General features: G+C 42.5%; 1 protein-coding gene across 1 annotated transcript in view; it reads right to left on the reverse strand.

Moving 5' to 3' along the window:
- The window catches only part of znrf2b (zinc and ring finger 2b), a 35,948-nt gene extending 27,022 nt beyond the window's left edge, over positions 1-8,926 (reverse strand). The window contains exon 1 of the mRNA XM_085803389.1: positions 8,035-8,926. Within this exon, the coding sequence (XP_085659515.1) occupies positions 8,035-8,437 (403 nt within the window). The 5' untranslated portion in view covers positions 8,438-8,926. The remainder of the gene's footprint in view (positions 1-8,034) is intronic.
- Between the last annotated feature and the right edge of the window lie 7,346 nt (positions 8,927-16,272).

Below are 16,272 nucleotides of genomic sequence, written 5' to 3' on the forward strand. Positions count from 1 at the left end.
TTTTTTTGGGGAGTTTTTTTTTATCAGATGTTTAAACATATCTGGTACACTCTCAAGCGATGAGTCCTATCTCCATTGTAAGGCTAAAAACAACATGGAACAAAGATGTAATTTGACAAAAATATGCTTTTCTACTAGTAGGATGACTTTCTGCCACCTGTTGGCACCACATCCATCCAGAAAGTGGTATCTGAGCCTCTGGGCTCATATAGTTCTCAGAAACATCTTATTCAGCGGTCTATAAGGGCTTCTAGCTGTGAATCTGAGACTGTTCCCATATGGCATCAACATCACTGTGATGCCAGCCAGTTACCTCAGTGTTCACCGTCTGTGGAGAAGCTCCAGGGTTTGTCTCCAGATGACGCCATCATGGATAGTGAGGTGAAATGTGTCTGTGGTGTCATACAGTATGTGGATTCATTTTTAGTGTCGATTTCCCTTTAAATGTTGATCTCATCTGGCCATAAAAAGCAGAAACTACAGCGGTTCTGCTGTGGGTAATATAAGATACAAGATGACTTTATTTGTCACATACAGGGCCGTTGTATTGGGGAGAAAGGTGATGATAATTCAAGGGGCCTAGTGCTAAGTAGGGCCCACAAAAAAATCCCAGTAGTCTAATCTTTGTATGACTGATTTATTCTGCATAAGACCCTGACTAGTAATGCTGCATTAGCATCAAAAAGGCAAAATAAAAAATGATAATACATATGTAGTCTAAGAAGAAAAAAAAGTGGAGAGTCAGGGGGCAGGGGCCCACTTTAGTATTCTTTCAGGGGCCCAGAATTCCTACCAACGGCCCTGGTCACATACAGTAGTCACAGAGTAACATGCAGTGGAATGTCTCCTGGTTGCTCCTAAACTGGCCTTATAAATAGAATAAATAAGATAAATATGAATAAAATTAAACTAATATGATGTAAATAATGCAATTAAATATAATCTAAATCATGTCATCAGAAATTAAAATATCTGCAAGGGTGTGTGTGTGTCAGGCTGGGTGCTGGTGGTGGGGGGCGTGGTCAAGTTGACTCCTCCTGGGTAATGGGTAATCTGTAAACATGCTGCAAGCTGTTTGCAGTCTCACCTTTGCAGTGGGCTACACACTTAAAGGACAATTCCTGGCAAATTCAACTCGGGCTGTATTTTCCTAACATTTTAGGTCTAAAAGAAGGAATCTGCGGTAGTTGTGTCTGTCCCCGCATCGCCACGGCAGAATTGAATTAGATCTAGTTTTACAAACATGTTGGCTTGCTTGAAGTAAATAAACTTCTGGGTGCATGTTTGAGTAGCCATCTGACGCTGTCTGTGGAGAAAAATGCAGCTTTGAGGGATGTAAACAGCCTAAGCGGAGCGGAGCTTCAATCCGCTCCATTCATCGCTGCCATGGCGACGCGGGGACAGATACAACTACCGCAAAACAGGAGCAACTAAACTGAAAATCTTCAGATTCCTTCTTTTAGACCTAAAATGTTAGGAAAATACAGCCAGGACTCAGGAGTTGAATTTGCCTGGAATTGTCCTTTAAAGATTCAGTCCTAGAAAGACATAACAGTATTCTTTTATGTGCCTCTCTCAGCTTTCTCTTTGCATTATGATGATTCTGATTTCCTACACCCAAGACAAATGTGATATGTAACATCACCTAAAGGTGTTAAGCCACATTAGCTTCTCCTTAGATGCTTTAAAATGCATTATATCAACAGCACTGTGATTTAAAAGTGGCTAATGAAATCTCACACCTCAGCTGTTTGCAGTTGAAGAGTGACTGTGTCACAGTGGCACAATTAGACTGTCCTGTTTCCAAGACAGCCCAGATATGCATGTGTCCTTTTCTTTACCGAGATGCCACTAATGAAATTGATACATTCACACGTTGTGTTTGTTCTCTTCTTTTTATGCACAGATGTAACACAACGGGTTAACCAGATCGTTTTTTCTTAAACCGATAACTGTTTTAATCCGTTTACATGACCACTTGAAATCTGAAAACGTTTTCCGATAATAATCATTTTATTAGTGTGCATGTATGAAGTGCAGTTAAAGTGTTTTGTGAATATGGCAACAAACAGCACTGACAGAAATCCTCACACTGTTAAATGGAAGTTTTGTGTTTTAGCTCAGTTCAAATGCATGACACATGATTGATGGTGTGTAGCTGCACATCCAATTCACAGTCGTTGAAAGGAGAGAGCTGTGGGTTTTTGAGCAGAACTAGCACAGGATGGGTTTAAATGTACACTTGGTAATCAAGACACTGTAATGAAGGATGAAGCTAAATTCACTTTTAGCACAGACACAGACTTGACTTCATTCTCACAACCGTGATTAGGGGTTTGAGACTTTTTTCCACCTATGCACAGTCACGGTACACACAGCTGCTGGGCTCTTACCAAATTCTGTGATTGGGAGCCGCATTCAATCAAAGCACACACTCGCAACAGGAAAGCATTTCCATTTTGAGCTCACAGTTAACAGCCAGAGTGCTTTCAGACTTTGGACTACAACATTATCTTCCCGTACAGACTGCTGATACAGGAAATGAAGTCTTCAGCAAGTTTATAAGCTTTCCTGGGGGTTTTAAATTCTATGATTAGGTTTGATTGTAGAACCTGGAGATAACCACAGTTGAGCTCAGACCCTGTTGTGACAGTCTGATGATGAGGTGTTCCCTGCCAGGAATATGTTCTTATGTGTAAATGAGAATGTTATTGGTGTTATCATGTAAGACTGTCCTACTGCCATTTCCTTAAAGGGTATATATCAACATTTTGGCAAATTTGCCTATTGCCATAATCCCTATAGTCATAGCAGTAGGTTCGTTACCTTTAATTGTCGGTGCAAGCTGTTTTTAGAACGGTGGGACAGAGATACAAGCTGCTCAGCTAACGCTACAGAGGCATATGGTATTTCCAGGTTTCCCTCATCAAACTCATCAAATACACAATCCAACAACTCCAAAACGCTCTGGTGGACAAGTTGTGACCTGCACACACATTCATTCAGAGAGTTAGCACATCAGTGGATGGATGTGTATTAAACTGCACAACTCAGAACCAAAGCCAGCTCCTGTTCTGTGACACGTTACACATGGAGTAATGAGGCGCTCGGTGGTCCAGTGGTTCAGAGCACGACACGTCCCCTCTGTTCCCATCTGCACTGCCTGTCATTCCCCCAGTCTCTCTGCACTTTCCTGTCAATTAAATGTAAAAATGCCCCAAATATTTAAACAACAACAACAAAACACATAGTGTAATAACCCTGGAGAATCTCCCCTCAAGCAGAAGCACTGGTGCACAGGTACACAAATTACTAACATGCTACTTGAAATACTCAACGACAAACTGATGAGATCAAAGGCAAGGCAATTTTATTTGTATAGCCCGTTTTTACAAACAGTTTGTCTCAAAGGTCTTTACATGGCATCACAACAACATCCTCTGTCCTTAGACCCTCAAATCGGCTGAGGAAAAACTCCATAGAAAACCCTTTTAACAGGGAAAAATTAGAGAAACCTCAGGGTGCAATAGATGTTGTTACAGACAAGAAAACTGTTTATAACAAGAGAATGTGGGAAACATGGAAATGTTAAAGAGGAACTAAGCAGGATTTCTCCCGTGGCTATGCTACATTTTTACCTTAATTAAAAAGCTTTTAAAATTGTGATCGTTAACTACATGACTTGTGACTTATTACGAGTGAGAACGGAGGCTCTCTGTCTTCACCTGGCGTCTCACGGCTGAAAACCAACCTTGCAACATCAGTGTAGTACCTGGCTGCTGCCCCGGTGTCCCCAAAGGTCAAAGGTCAACCCATTTTAGCTATAACTAAAGAGTTTACACAGCAACAGAAAATGAGGTTGAGAATGGTTAAAAATGTATGCTCTTATTTTGATACGTATCAGCATGCAACTGTGTTCGGTAAAAATATTGAACCGTTCGGCCACCCCTGCAGGGAGCAATACGCCCTTATGGAGCGCTGGTTTACAGTTTTACAATTAATTTTGCATTGCCTCCTCCCCTGGGGGAGAAAAAAAGTTGTCTTTAGGCACAAAACACGTAGTGAAACTGTAGTGAAAGCGAGGTACGGAGCGTACCATGGGCTACCTGTACCGTTGCAGCCCTGATCAGCACTCACAACATAGTGACACTGCTGAGACTGTGGAGGTGTTTGACAGTATCAGTATGTGAAGGGGAGGAGGTCTGCTGAGTGGAGAGTCTCCTCTCTGTTCACTCTCTGATTACAATGACAGTTGGAAGAAAGACAGCAACTAATATATAGATAACACATTAACTGAAGCACCACGATTCATAACAGACCAGTTTAACTACTTGCATTTAAATGTTTCACAGCATGTTTTTTTTCTCATGTCAATTATCAGGTTGCAGACAAACAACAGTAGTGTATCTGACTGTTATCTGATTTAACCACAGTGTGGAACGAAATCTGCTGATTCTACATGTTTGGGGAGGGGGGGGGGGGTTTCCTCAGTGGATGTGAGGGTCTAAGGGCAGAGGATGTTGTCATGATGCTGTGTAAAGACCTTTGAGACAAACTGTTTGTAAAAATGAGCTATACTAATAAATTTGTCTTGTCTTTGACAGAAAAGAGTGTACAGTATGACAGATGGTTGGTTCCTTTTCTGAGCATACATGTGTCTTCAGCTTCTTGTAGACTCTGTGCTGTACATGCTTGAAAATGTGGACTCATAACTTCCTCATAACTGTATATGATGAACCAGGCAAAACTTCACAAACTGGATCAGCTAGAATTACTGATCATCTGCATGGGATCATGAAAAGAGGCTTTCCACAGGCTTGTTTATTTTAATCACTCAATACATTTCCCATCCAATTATATCAGGGAGCTCTATTAGCTGTCACCATGTCATCACTGATGCTCTCAAAATGCACTTTAACCATCACACCATAGATTGTAGAGCTCTGCAATCCTATCTATTCTAATTGATGACATATCTCCCTGTATGTTGTCAGACTGCTTTGAAAGCTGCCTATAAATAAAATGTCCTATTATTAATATTACTTCTCTACTTCACTACAACCACCACCTGCTCTCCAACACAATGCCAATCAGATCTCTGGATTTAAAATGAAAACTTCTCTTTCTAAAGCATTGACTGAGCATGAGCGGACAACCTGAGGATGACCGGCGCAGTGACAGACCTGTTGATGTTAGATACTGTAGACATGATCAGCCTCAGCAACAGGGTGGGAGCAGCTGTCACGGAGGATCAATGAAATCAAGCAGAAGGTTACAGAGACTCACTTTATCTTCACGACGTACGGCCGGGCTCTTTCTCTCTCACATCACTCATCCTTCTCACATGTGAACGTCATTAAAAAACCAGCAGGCCCCATCCCCATCCCACTGGACCGTCTCGTCTCCATCACTGCCTGTGAGAGACGCATCAACACCACTGTGTCTCCCTGTGGCTCCGCTCTACAGCCAAAGGTCATTGTCAATATGGGTCATGTTGAAAAGTTACTTTTTTAAACTGGTAGGCCTGTTTACCTATTTTTGGTCAGATATTCCCTCTTTTATTCAGGTCAGCAAAGCTTTAATTTTCCTTTTAAAGGTCCAGTGTGTAATAATAATATACTACCCATGAATATATTTGTATAAGTATATAATCGCTATAAAATGAAATTTGTTTGGTTTTTTAAGCCTTATAGCAAGGGTCTTGCTTTAGAGAGTGTCGCCATCTTGCGCCACCATGTTTGTACGGCAGCCTGAACGGAAGGTCGAGCCAACCAGAGAGAACGTTTCAAGAGTTTCACATTCATAAATAAACCAACAAAGAAGAAAGTGTAATGGGGCGTTCACACCAAAAGTGATAGATGCGAAAAAATAGCTTTAAGCGTTTGTATCGCGCTGCTCAATCATTTTTGGATCTCTTTATTCGTGCTTGGCGCTCGAAAAAAAAAAAACCTGCTCATTTCTCAACCCGCTCCCTTTTCATGTGGATCATGGCTGATATAACCACCGCTGCTGCACTGTACAAGTCCCAGAAGCGCCTGTTAGCTCGGGTAAAAATGAAACATACAGTAAATATCCTGCATAGATCTCCTCTGTGCTACTCTGATTACAGCGGCATCCGTAGCAACAGTGTGTTACTTAAAGCAGAAGTAAGCAGAATGTTTGTAATATAAGTCTTAAATAGTTCTATCTTCCGACAGCAATCACTTACATAGAGTGTTTGGTCTGAAACACGGGTCTGTCAGTCACTCTGCTCTGCTGTAAGCCGAGGAGAAAACTTTCCTTGTATCCTACAACCTTTATCCAATGAGGAGAGAGAACGGCATAAAGGGGCGGTCCTCTCTGTGTGTGCAGCCAAGGGATGCGCGTCAATGTGGTGATGTAGGGACGAGGGCGGGGACTGCTAACTCCATCGGCTGACAAGAAGTTAGCCAAAACGACCGGATCGCTTACTTCTGATTTAAGTCAGGGAAGTGACTTTGGGATAAACTCGTCCCTGATTGGATGTCGCGGTGTGATGTCGACTGAAAAGTTTAATTTTTCCAACTTCATGTGTCGCTTCAGGAGGAGGAAACAGCAGACATATGGTAACATGGTTTAGATCTTCACCTCATCGCTCCATGCTCCTGAAATACTCCCAGTCGTCCCCGATGTGGTAAGCAAGTTGTTTTTATCTGAACGCTGGATGTCACGGTTTTACCCTCATTTTACACACTGGACCTTTAACATATGCTGTCTTAGGTATATTTCATGTGCCTTGATGTCCTTCTCTACACAGAGTTTGAAGCTCTGGCCTCAGGCCTGTGGTGAGGGCTTCTTTGTACCTGCTGCCACTTGTTTGTTTAACAGCAGGTGAGTTTCATTTCTTTCTGCTCATTGCACACTTGGGCCTTTGCAGGGTGCTCTGCTCTATGATCTCTTGCAGGGCTTTTATGTATTTATGTAGTTACAGTTTTGGTTTGTTGTAACAGACGGCAAACCCATTTCCCTGTAGGGACTATAAAGACATCTTTGAACTTTGAACCGTGTTTTCCTGCTTTTTGTTCAGATGTTCAATGTATGGAAAGGAGATCAGGGTGTGTAACAAGGTTACACAGCTTCAATCAGAAGCTTAAAAACTCCTGCAGAGTTTGGACTGAAGAGAAACATACAGGAGAAGACAGTCAGCTGAGTTTGACTAAACCTTTTAGAGTGCTTATTCTCTGTCTTACATGATAACAATCATACTCAGAAGGTCGACCTGAAGTGACATTCATTTCAAGATGATGACAGGAAACACTGCATGCACTTGTGTTGTTTCACATTGTGAGTCTAGCCATGTCCTCACACCGCTATTAATCATGAATAGTTTGTAAAAAAAAAAAAAATTCTGTTAATTGATGAACTATTTTGCGGGTACCGGTAATTAACTGAAGATCCCAAAAACAGGTTAATGTGGTCAGAATTTTGCTTTATAAATAACTATCAGCTGTTTTCATTATCATTAAATGCCAGTAGGTCTGAGGTGGGTTTGGGGTTGTGAGCTCAGCCAAGACCCTGAAGCTCCTGTAAAGGTCTTGTTTCGTTCCTTTAAGGACAGGTGGTGTTTTCAGATTCACATTTGGATCACTAGCATCAAATATGAGTAAAACCCATACCCAACATAATCAATGTAACAGTCACCATAAATGACTGAATGTCCATGGTGCAGATCTTATGTCAGGATTGGGGGGGGACACAAAAGTGCATGATTTTTTTTTTTTTTACCCGTATCCAACTCATACCATGTCACCATAAATCACAACTTTGTAGAGGCTGCCATATCATTCAAAAAGTCCTGCACAGGGAATCATTTATTGTGCTTACCTGTCTTGTAAACAGCCAACAGTGCGAATCACTGCTTACTTAAGTGTTAGTAAATAATATTTTTTTCTGATATGATAATTTCCCCCGGGATCTGCACCCATGTGAATGTCAACATTTAGGTGACACACTGAAGCACCATGTGGCACTGCCACTCCAGTTGAGTGAACTGTGTCCACACCGCGGCTCTCTTACCTCCGAACAGATGAGGAGAGAGGTGAGCCGGTAATGATCCTATCAGCAGCCCTCTGCTCCGCTCCCTGCCCCTGTCCTCCGCCTCCTCGGGGCTGCTGCCCCCAGACTCCGGGGAGCTGTAGGCTCCGCTGCTGTGAGGAATGTTAATGCCGGACTGGGGTCTGGTCCCACCGGAGCCCCCGGAGCCCCCCACGGACCTGGCCCTGGCTCCGAGGTGCTGGCTGGTGCTGGACGAGGCTCCGGACGCACTGTAGGCGTGAAACCTCCCGCCCCCGGCGTTAGTCCTGCTGCCGCTGCTGCCGTTGCTGCTGGAGGTGCTGGAGGGCAGGTCCGAGCCCGAGTAGGCTCTGGTGCGGCCGTTGGCAGCTGGATTAGCAGTTGGGCTGCTCTGCTTTGACCCCATGTTAACCTCCACGGCTGTGCAATATTAACGAGGGCGCTCCGTGGGCCACTGCGGGACAGTGCGCCAGATTTACGCCGGAGGCAGACGGCTTTACAGGACACACGTCCGGGAGGAAAACAAGAGCACAACTACCGTTAACTCCGCGCCGCGGCGCTGCCAGTCAGTGCGAAGTTGACATGTGTGACCCCGGCTACAAACGCGTGTATAACTTCATGCCGTCACCATGGTATTCCGTCAGTAAGAGTGGTGGTGCTGCAGGTAACGTGGACCGTCCCTCGCTGAGCTCCGGTCTCTGCTCCTCCTCACCGTCCGCTCCGCCATGGCCCGTCAGCAGCCTGAAGCAGCGGACAGCCGGGCTGCTCGCGCCTCCCCGCCGGCCCAGACATGGCTCACAACGAGGAAGTGGTGGAGTACAGAGTCCTGCATACAACCGTGTAATCAGCGGCCACAAGGAGACTCGCTGCGCAGGCTAGCTATCAAGCTAGCTGAGCTCACTAGCGTTTCCGCTCTCAAGTTTCAAAATAAAGCCATTGCGGCTCGCTTAACATTTTACTCATATTCCAGGGATATCCAAGTGTTTAGATTATTACCAAAGTGCTTCAAGTTAGAAATGTGCATGTCAGCAATCTAACTTGATACACTCATTACTAATAAAATAAAATCAAACTTTATTTATAAAGCGCCTACATGCACAAGGCAAACTCAGTGTAATTTACAACAATTAAAACAAATAGGTAGCCTAATTAGCCTAGGTGGTAGCCTATTGTGCAAACAAAGAAGTAGCCTACTAATAAAAACAAAAGCAAACAATTTTAGTGAATTATTATCATAACTGCAACAATCAACAGTAATTTAGTGCATCAATTCATGTGTTGAGGACAAGACAAGATACTATAGTGGTCAGCACTGTCTAAAACTAATGCACCAGACTGGTATCATGCTAACTACCACTGAACACAAACAATATTCAGTATTAAATTTTCAAGGTGTATGGATCTCTGGAGACGTACTGCTGATGTAAATGCTAGAACTTGTTGATGAACTTGCCAATGCAGCCACACTGATTCTCACAAAGCTCAGATGAAGACAACATAGGTTTTCTTGTTGTGTTGGTAGGTCCTTGTAGATGCCCCCTACCTTTTATTATAACATTATTCAATATCAATGTTGCATGCAATCATATCAGAACATATGTGACATCAGCTTGGACACGAGCAGTCTAACTCTGCGTGAGTGTTTTTTGAAATTTCACACCATAGTTTGTCAAGTGTCTACATTTCTTTCAATAAGTTGTTATGAATTATCTGATGCACTGAAATAATTTCATGTCATTTCATGACACATCTACACAAACACATTAAATAGAGGGAGAAAAATCTGTATAGCCTATTTGCCATTTGTGTCATGTCATGTCGATGTATGTATGTAATCCATACAGGCCAATCTGTAATATGAGTCTAAGCTCTTATTTTGAAATCCAACTGAATTACTTCTGGTTTTACGGTGTGTATAAGGAAGTTTGATGAGTTCTCTGAACTACCATGTCAGGTGATGTCAGCAGCAGCTCATCAACAACAACAACCAATGAGTCTGAGGCTGCATGTATTTCTTCCTGGTGAACCCCTCACTCAACTGTTTCTTAATAGCTAACAACAAGCAGTCTTCAGGCTGTGTCTTATTAGCAGGTTGAATAATTACTCAGTCACTTTCATTACCATTAATACAGGTCTTCTACCACTGACTGACTAAATCACAGAGGCTTGTGTTTATTAAGAAAAAACAAACAATTAATGTAACTCACACATATTTATAGCCTATTAGTGTTACATGTCATCATTTAATTTTAGCATATCATATTTTCGTTTAAATATTTCATCATATCATTTTATAGGTGTGACATCATTATGGTTTGGTTTGGTTGTCCCCATACAGTCATATTTATATCACATCATTAATGTCCACTGTACTTCCCTTTATACCTTCTTGCAAAGGAGAAATCTACATAACACAGATACAGACAACTAGCTACATCCAGAGGTGGGAGAAAGTCCCTATGTTGCAAGTCCAAGTAGAGTCTCAAGTCTTTGCTCTCAAGTCTCGAGTAGAGTCTCAAGTCTTTGCTCTCAAGTCACAAGTCAAGTCCAAGTCCTAAGATTTTTTTTTCGAGTCCCAACCAAGTCCTAAGATTTTTTTTCGAGTCCCAACCAAGTCCTAAGATTTTTTTTCGAGTCCCAACCAAGTCCTAAGATTTTTGTTTCGAGTCCCGAACAAATCGATTATAATTAATGATACATAAAGATCATGACCACGCCTTGCTTCTTTAGTGGTTACATTCAATTTCACTTCACATTCTGCGGAGACGGTGACTCAGGATTGTCGTGTTCCCCCACACACAAGCCGACTTTTGATCCAAATGGTCACAATTGTTGGGGCCAACAATCATAAATATTGAACATGTTTAATATTTACGATTGTCGCCGCCGACTGTTTTACGGGTCGATTGTCAGGAGAATTTAAATCTTAAAACACCACACACTACAGGAGAATCTCATAAAATAATCTCAAGAGCCTAACATAATCGGGCGATTTTTGTCTTTGGTCAGAAGGGGGGAAATCGGGGCAAAATCAGACAGATTATCTTTATGTGTGGTAGCCTAGGCATTAGTGTGTTGGCATTAATTATAGAGCCAAGACTGATAACAGGAGTGGGTTCTATATAGAACGTCTCTGGCTGGCTGCTACAGTAACATTGATGGGACACTTTTAAAAATATTTTAATATTTGTGCTTGCTGCATGTGACTTGACTTGAATTCAAGTCTTTCCTCTCAAGTCCAAGTAGAGTCTCAAGTCTTTGCTCTCAAGTCCAAGTAGAGTCTCAAGTCTTTGGCATCAAGTCCCAAGCGAGTCCAAGTCTTTTTTTGATTTGATCAAGCAAGTCTTAAGTCATCAAAATCGGGACTCGAGTCCAAGTCAAGTCTCAAGTCTCGAGTCCAAGTCCACACCTCTGGCTACATCACACATAAACCTTAAACAAACACACAATACAACTGTACACGCATACAAAGACACAGATCCTTCTCATTTGTATGTCTCTATTGTTGTTTAAATGTCTGTCCATGATACCCGTCTTGTCACACTATGTTTGTTATGCAAAGTCACTAATAAAGAACAATAAAAAAGACTATAGTTACATTTTACTACTGTATCATGTATTAAGCTGCTTCAAAAGAATTTATCATGACTTTCTAACTATGCTTTTTAAAGCAAGTGTGTAACAAAGGTATGGTTCTATAAAGTTAAGATGGTCCTGCTTTACCCTTCTGTCAAAGCTCCAACACAAACACTTTTTCTCGGTGAAGGGAGTGGAAATCTGACTGGGAGTGAAATTTTGGCAAAGACACATAACAATGTAAATGGTTCCCAGATGCACAGCGGCACTTAATTCAAGAAAGGACCTGACTCAGTCAGCAGCAGCAGGTTGTTTACAGGTTTGCAGGAAACATAACCAGGCAGCAGACCCCCTGTTAGAAAGCACCCCCACCCACACCCCACTGAGGCAATACAGTTCCCCCCAAACAGTAAATTCTGCCATCATACAGTATTTGTGATGGTTCTTACTGGCCTGTGACATCATAGACAGTAAAGTATAGACGTGAAGGACACACTGTCATTGGCTCTTTGGTTTGTGGATAACACAGCCATGTTTTTGTGTTTCAGCAGGAAACTTCAGTGACAGCTCCCCGAGGGTTTGTAAAGGCAGAGTGACGTTCTGTCAACAGTAGTGTTCACATTGTGTGGATGGCAGAGCTTCCAGCACTAGTGTGTAAGGTGAGTGGTTCTCTCGCCCTCACCCATGTTAATCCCTCTAATCTCCTCTGTCTGGAAATAGCTTGGGTTATCTGCTGATCGATGGCCACAGCGTCCATCACCACCTACATAATGAAGTGGAGGACAGGCAGCTCAGCAACCACACTTCAAAACCACAATTACATTGAGCCTTAATGGCTTGTGTTTGTTTGGATGAGGTGTCAGCAGCGTGGTGTTGGATGGCAGGAATTCTATTGTGCATTTCAAGGACGTACTCAAGCTTCTGAAACAGAATTCACTCAGTCAAGGGAGCTCTCCGCTGAAAGAGTTGATGGTTTGATTCCTGTCTCTCCCCCCCCCCCCCCCTCTTTCCCCCCTGTAAATGGGAGTTTTTCCTCGGTGGATGTGAGGGTCTAAGGACAGAGGATGTTGTTATGATGCTGTATATTTGAGACAAACTGTAAAAATGGGCTATACAAATAAAATTCCCTTTCCTTGCCTTGCTTCCAGTCTGTGTATTTAACTGTACCCATAAGGTCCTGGCTGTAACACTGGTGTGTGAGCATGCACCAAAAAAGCAGTGTGAGAGGGTGAATGTGACTTGTAGAGCAGTGACTCCCAACCGGGGGCCCCGACCCCCACAAGGGGGCAACAAAGATCCATTGGGGGTCGTGAAGCATCTGATTTTAAGTAGGCTAGTATACTGATATTTTAAAAATATAGGCTACAAGTAAACTTAGTGTGTTACACAACATCAAAACAGAGCACACAACTGGCCTGTTACCAAAGCCACAAGAGACAACCCACCACTGGCTCAGGAAATACCTGACACTGCCTGACACTTCTGGACACAGTCACCAAAAACATCACACCAACACCATGATCACACTCATGTTCCAGGATTTCATCATGCATGCTTCCTCAACCTTTAAAACAGTCACTGACTAAACTGCCTCACTAAAATAAAGCAGAAGTAAGCGGAATGTTTGTGTTAATATAAGTCTTAAATAGTTATATCTTCCGACAGCAATCACTTATATAGAGTGTTTGGTCTGAAACACGGGTCTGTCAGGCACTCTGCTCTGCTGTAAGCCGAGGAGAAAACTTTTGTGACGAATTTGCATGAATTTACCTCTAAAACAACTCTGTCTGGTAACGTTCCGTTCTCGCACCTCGGCTTGGCCGTTCTAAAAATAGCTTGCACTGACAAATAAAGGTAATGAACTTATACTACTATGACAATAGGGATTATTGCAATTGGTCAATTTGCCAAAATGTTGAACTATCCCTTTAACCTGACACTGGTCAAATAGACAAAGACTTTTTATTACAGGACAGACCACAACATGTGATGATCAATGGTAAAAGATCCACTAGCATTGTTTTAAACACAGAGGTCTACATCTACACAAACATAGTATGACCCTCTTCAAATATGTGGATGACATGGCCTGACAGCCTATAGCTGCATATGACCAGCAGGTGGACTCACTCGTCACTCTCATCGAGTAGAGCTGCTTAGAGTTCAACATCTCTGACACTAAGGAGCTGTGCTGCTGCAGGAGAATGTCATCTGGTGACGCTGCTCACACACTGCCACACCCACTGGAAATGAAAGGGCAGGAGGTGGAGCAAGTGGAGGCCTTCAGGTACCCGGGCATTGTCCCTTTACTGCCCATATACTTAGAAGAAGGCACAACAACAGCTCTTTCTGCTGAGCTTCAATGTAAGCAAAAACATTCTGACTCTTGTTCACCAATCACTCATTGACTCAGGCCTCACCTACAATATCTTATCTTGGTGCACCTTTCTCTCTGTTAAAGACAAATCTAAACTGTCACGGGTCATCAGGCATGAGGGCAAAATAACAGACACCACACAGTCTTCACTTTCAGATCTCCACACTCACTCCGTCAGATCAAAAGCCACCACCCTTCACATCCATGCCACCATTCATTCTAACTCCTCTCCGCAGGCCCTCCACACTTACTGAAAACATCATTCATTTCAACTGCCATCAACATCATTGACAAAAAGTAATTGACTCTCAATATGTGCATACCAATACTTGGAAGATATTACATTGATTCCATGTGTTGTTTTTAGCGGTGTCTTTGATGTTTTTAACCATGTGTTCTTAACTTCTTAGAGCCACATCAAAGATACATTTCCAGTGCTCTTGCAATGGATAATACGTTTTTCCGATACAGACTCAGAGCCCTCACACAGGGCACCAAAGTTCACAGTGGGGAAAATATGGGTCCCTAAAGAACACCACTGGTGTATAACACTGTGATTGGTCAATGAGATTAGAAAAGTTCTATGTAAATGTAGAACTCATTTGTGTTATTCACTTATCTGCAGAAGGTTATTTTGCACATTCATCGTCTTGATAACATCTATTTACATGTTTCTGCCAAAAGCTATTCAGCTTTCTGCAGCTTCTATAAAATCCTGCAGTGTGATAATATTACACTTTGCCCCCAGAGTCAATTGTAATGTTGTAATGTAGTAATTGTAATCACTTGGCCTTGTCCAGTTTGGCACCGTCTCATGTCTCATACTGCTATCCTGTCATGAATGAACATTCAAGCTTTCCATAGGTGCATAGAGCCTCAGACCTTGAAAGTAGATCAGGCACCAAATTGTTACCCACAAAGCAGCTTTTGATTCTTCGATGCTTTTAGCTTTTTGATACTGTAATGCCACTACTTTCATTGACCTGCATGCTATTAGCATGTCCCCCCATTGCCTGCAATGCTCAACACAAATAACTTAATTTTTTCCAGTCCAACATGTTTTGCACTTTGTAGATATCATGCCATGAAAAAAGAAGATGGACATCAGCAGTTTTTTCACCACCCAAAGCATCAGTTACAGGTAATAAACAATCCAGCCCGCAGCCACATTGACTTCAAACTCCTGCAGCTACCTGACATCACCATTTTTTCCACTGTGGAAAGTAATGCCGACCGGGGCTAATTAACCATGTTAAGTTAACTCCAACTTCTGTGTTGGCCACTCAGGAGGTTGCTAGCAGGAGTAAACATAAAACTGAAAGAGTTGAAATTAAAGGATCCATCACCTGGTGTTTATATTTGTTTCAGGTGTTGAAGGGGTCTTAAAATGCACATTTTTGAGAAATAATATGCAACATTCACCTTTATTTATCCCTATCCCAATTTTGCTCTTGCGAGAAAAATACGCGATCTTGTTTTACAGATTTTCATTGAAAAAAAAAATCCATGCATTTACAGCGACAAGGCTACTGAAACCATGGTTTTTGACGTTCAGAAAAAGGTGGGTAGGCTATATAGATAAATAAAATGTAATGCAGGCGTATTGGTTCATTGTAAAACATGTATTTATTGATGTTAATGTGGTGATTTCTGTACAGAACCCCAGGCAGCGCCACTCCTCTCTGTCCAATAGTAACCTAGGCTACACACATGAAGCTTCACTTTTCATTCAAACAAACTGCCACAATTGTTAGATTTCATCAATGAGACCAGCATTTATCTCCTAAAAAGAAGTTAACCAGCCGGTAGTAAACCTCTAAAAGCCTGCGGGTAAGTTAATTAACGATCGTTTTGTCCGCCGGGGTGACGACGAAGGCTGGCCGGCCGAGCACGTCAGCAGACCGGCTGGCTGCCTCCGTGATGTTGTGGTGGTTGCTCCACAGGTGGAGTTTCACTCTTTCCGAAAAACATCGGAGCAAACTTCGAAACAGCCGTCATTTGGATCTAAACAGGAGGTGAGAGTGAAGTTCTTTGCCCGGAAAACATGTCAGCTATTGTCATTGACAGAGAAGATTGAGTTATACATGCAATAACCTGAAAAAAAGTGATTTTCAGGTGATGGATCCTTTAAATCAGAAGTAAGCGATCTGGTTGTTTTGGCTAACTTCTTGTCAGCCAGTGGATCGAGTTAGCAGTCCCCGCCCTCGTCCCTACGTCACCACATTCACGCGCATCCCTTGGCTGCACACACAGAGAGGACTGCCCCTTTATGCCGTTCTCTCTCCTCA

The sequence above is a fragment of the Trachurus japonicus genome, chromosome 16, assembly GCF_045865225.1.
Source record: "Trachurus japonicus isolate A0001 chromosome 16, Traja_1.0".
Lineage (NCBI taxonomy): Eukaryota > Metazoa > Chordata > Actinopteri > Carangiformes > Carangidae > Trachurus > Trachurus japonicus.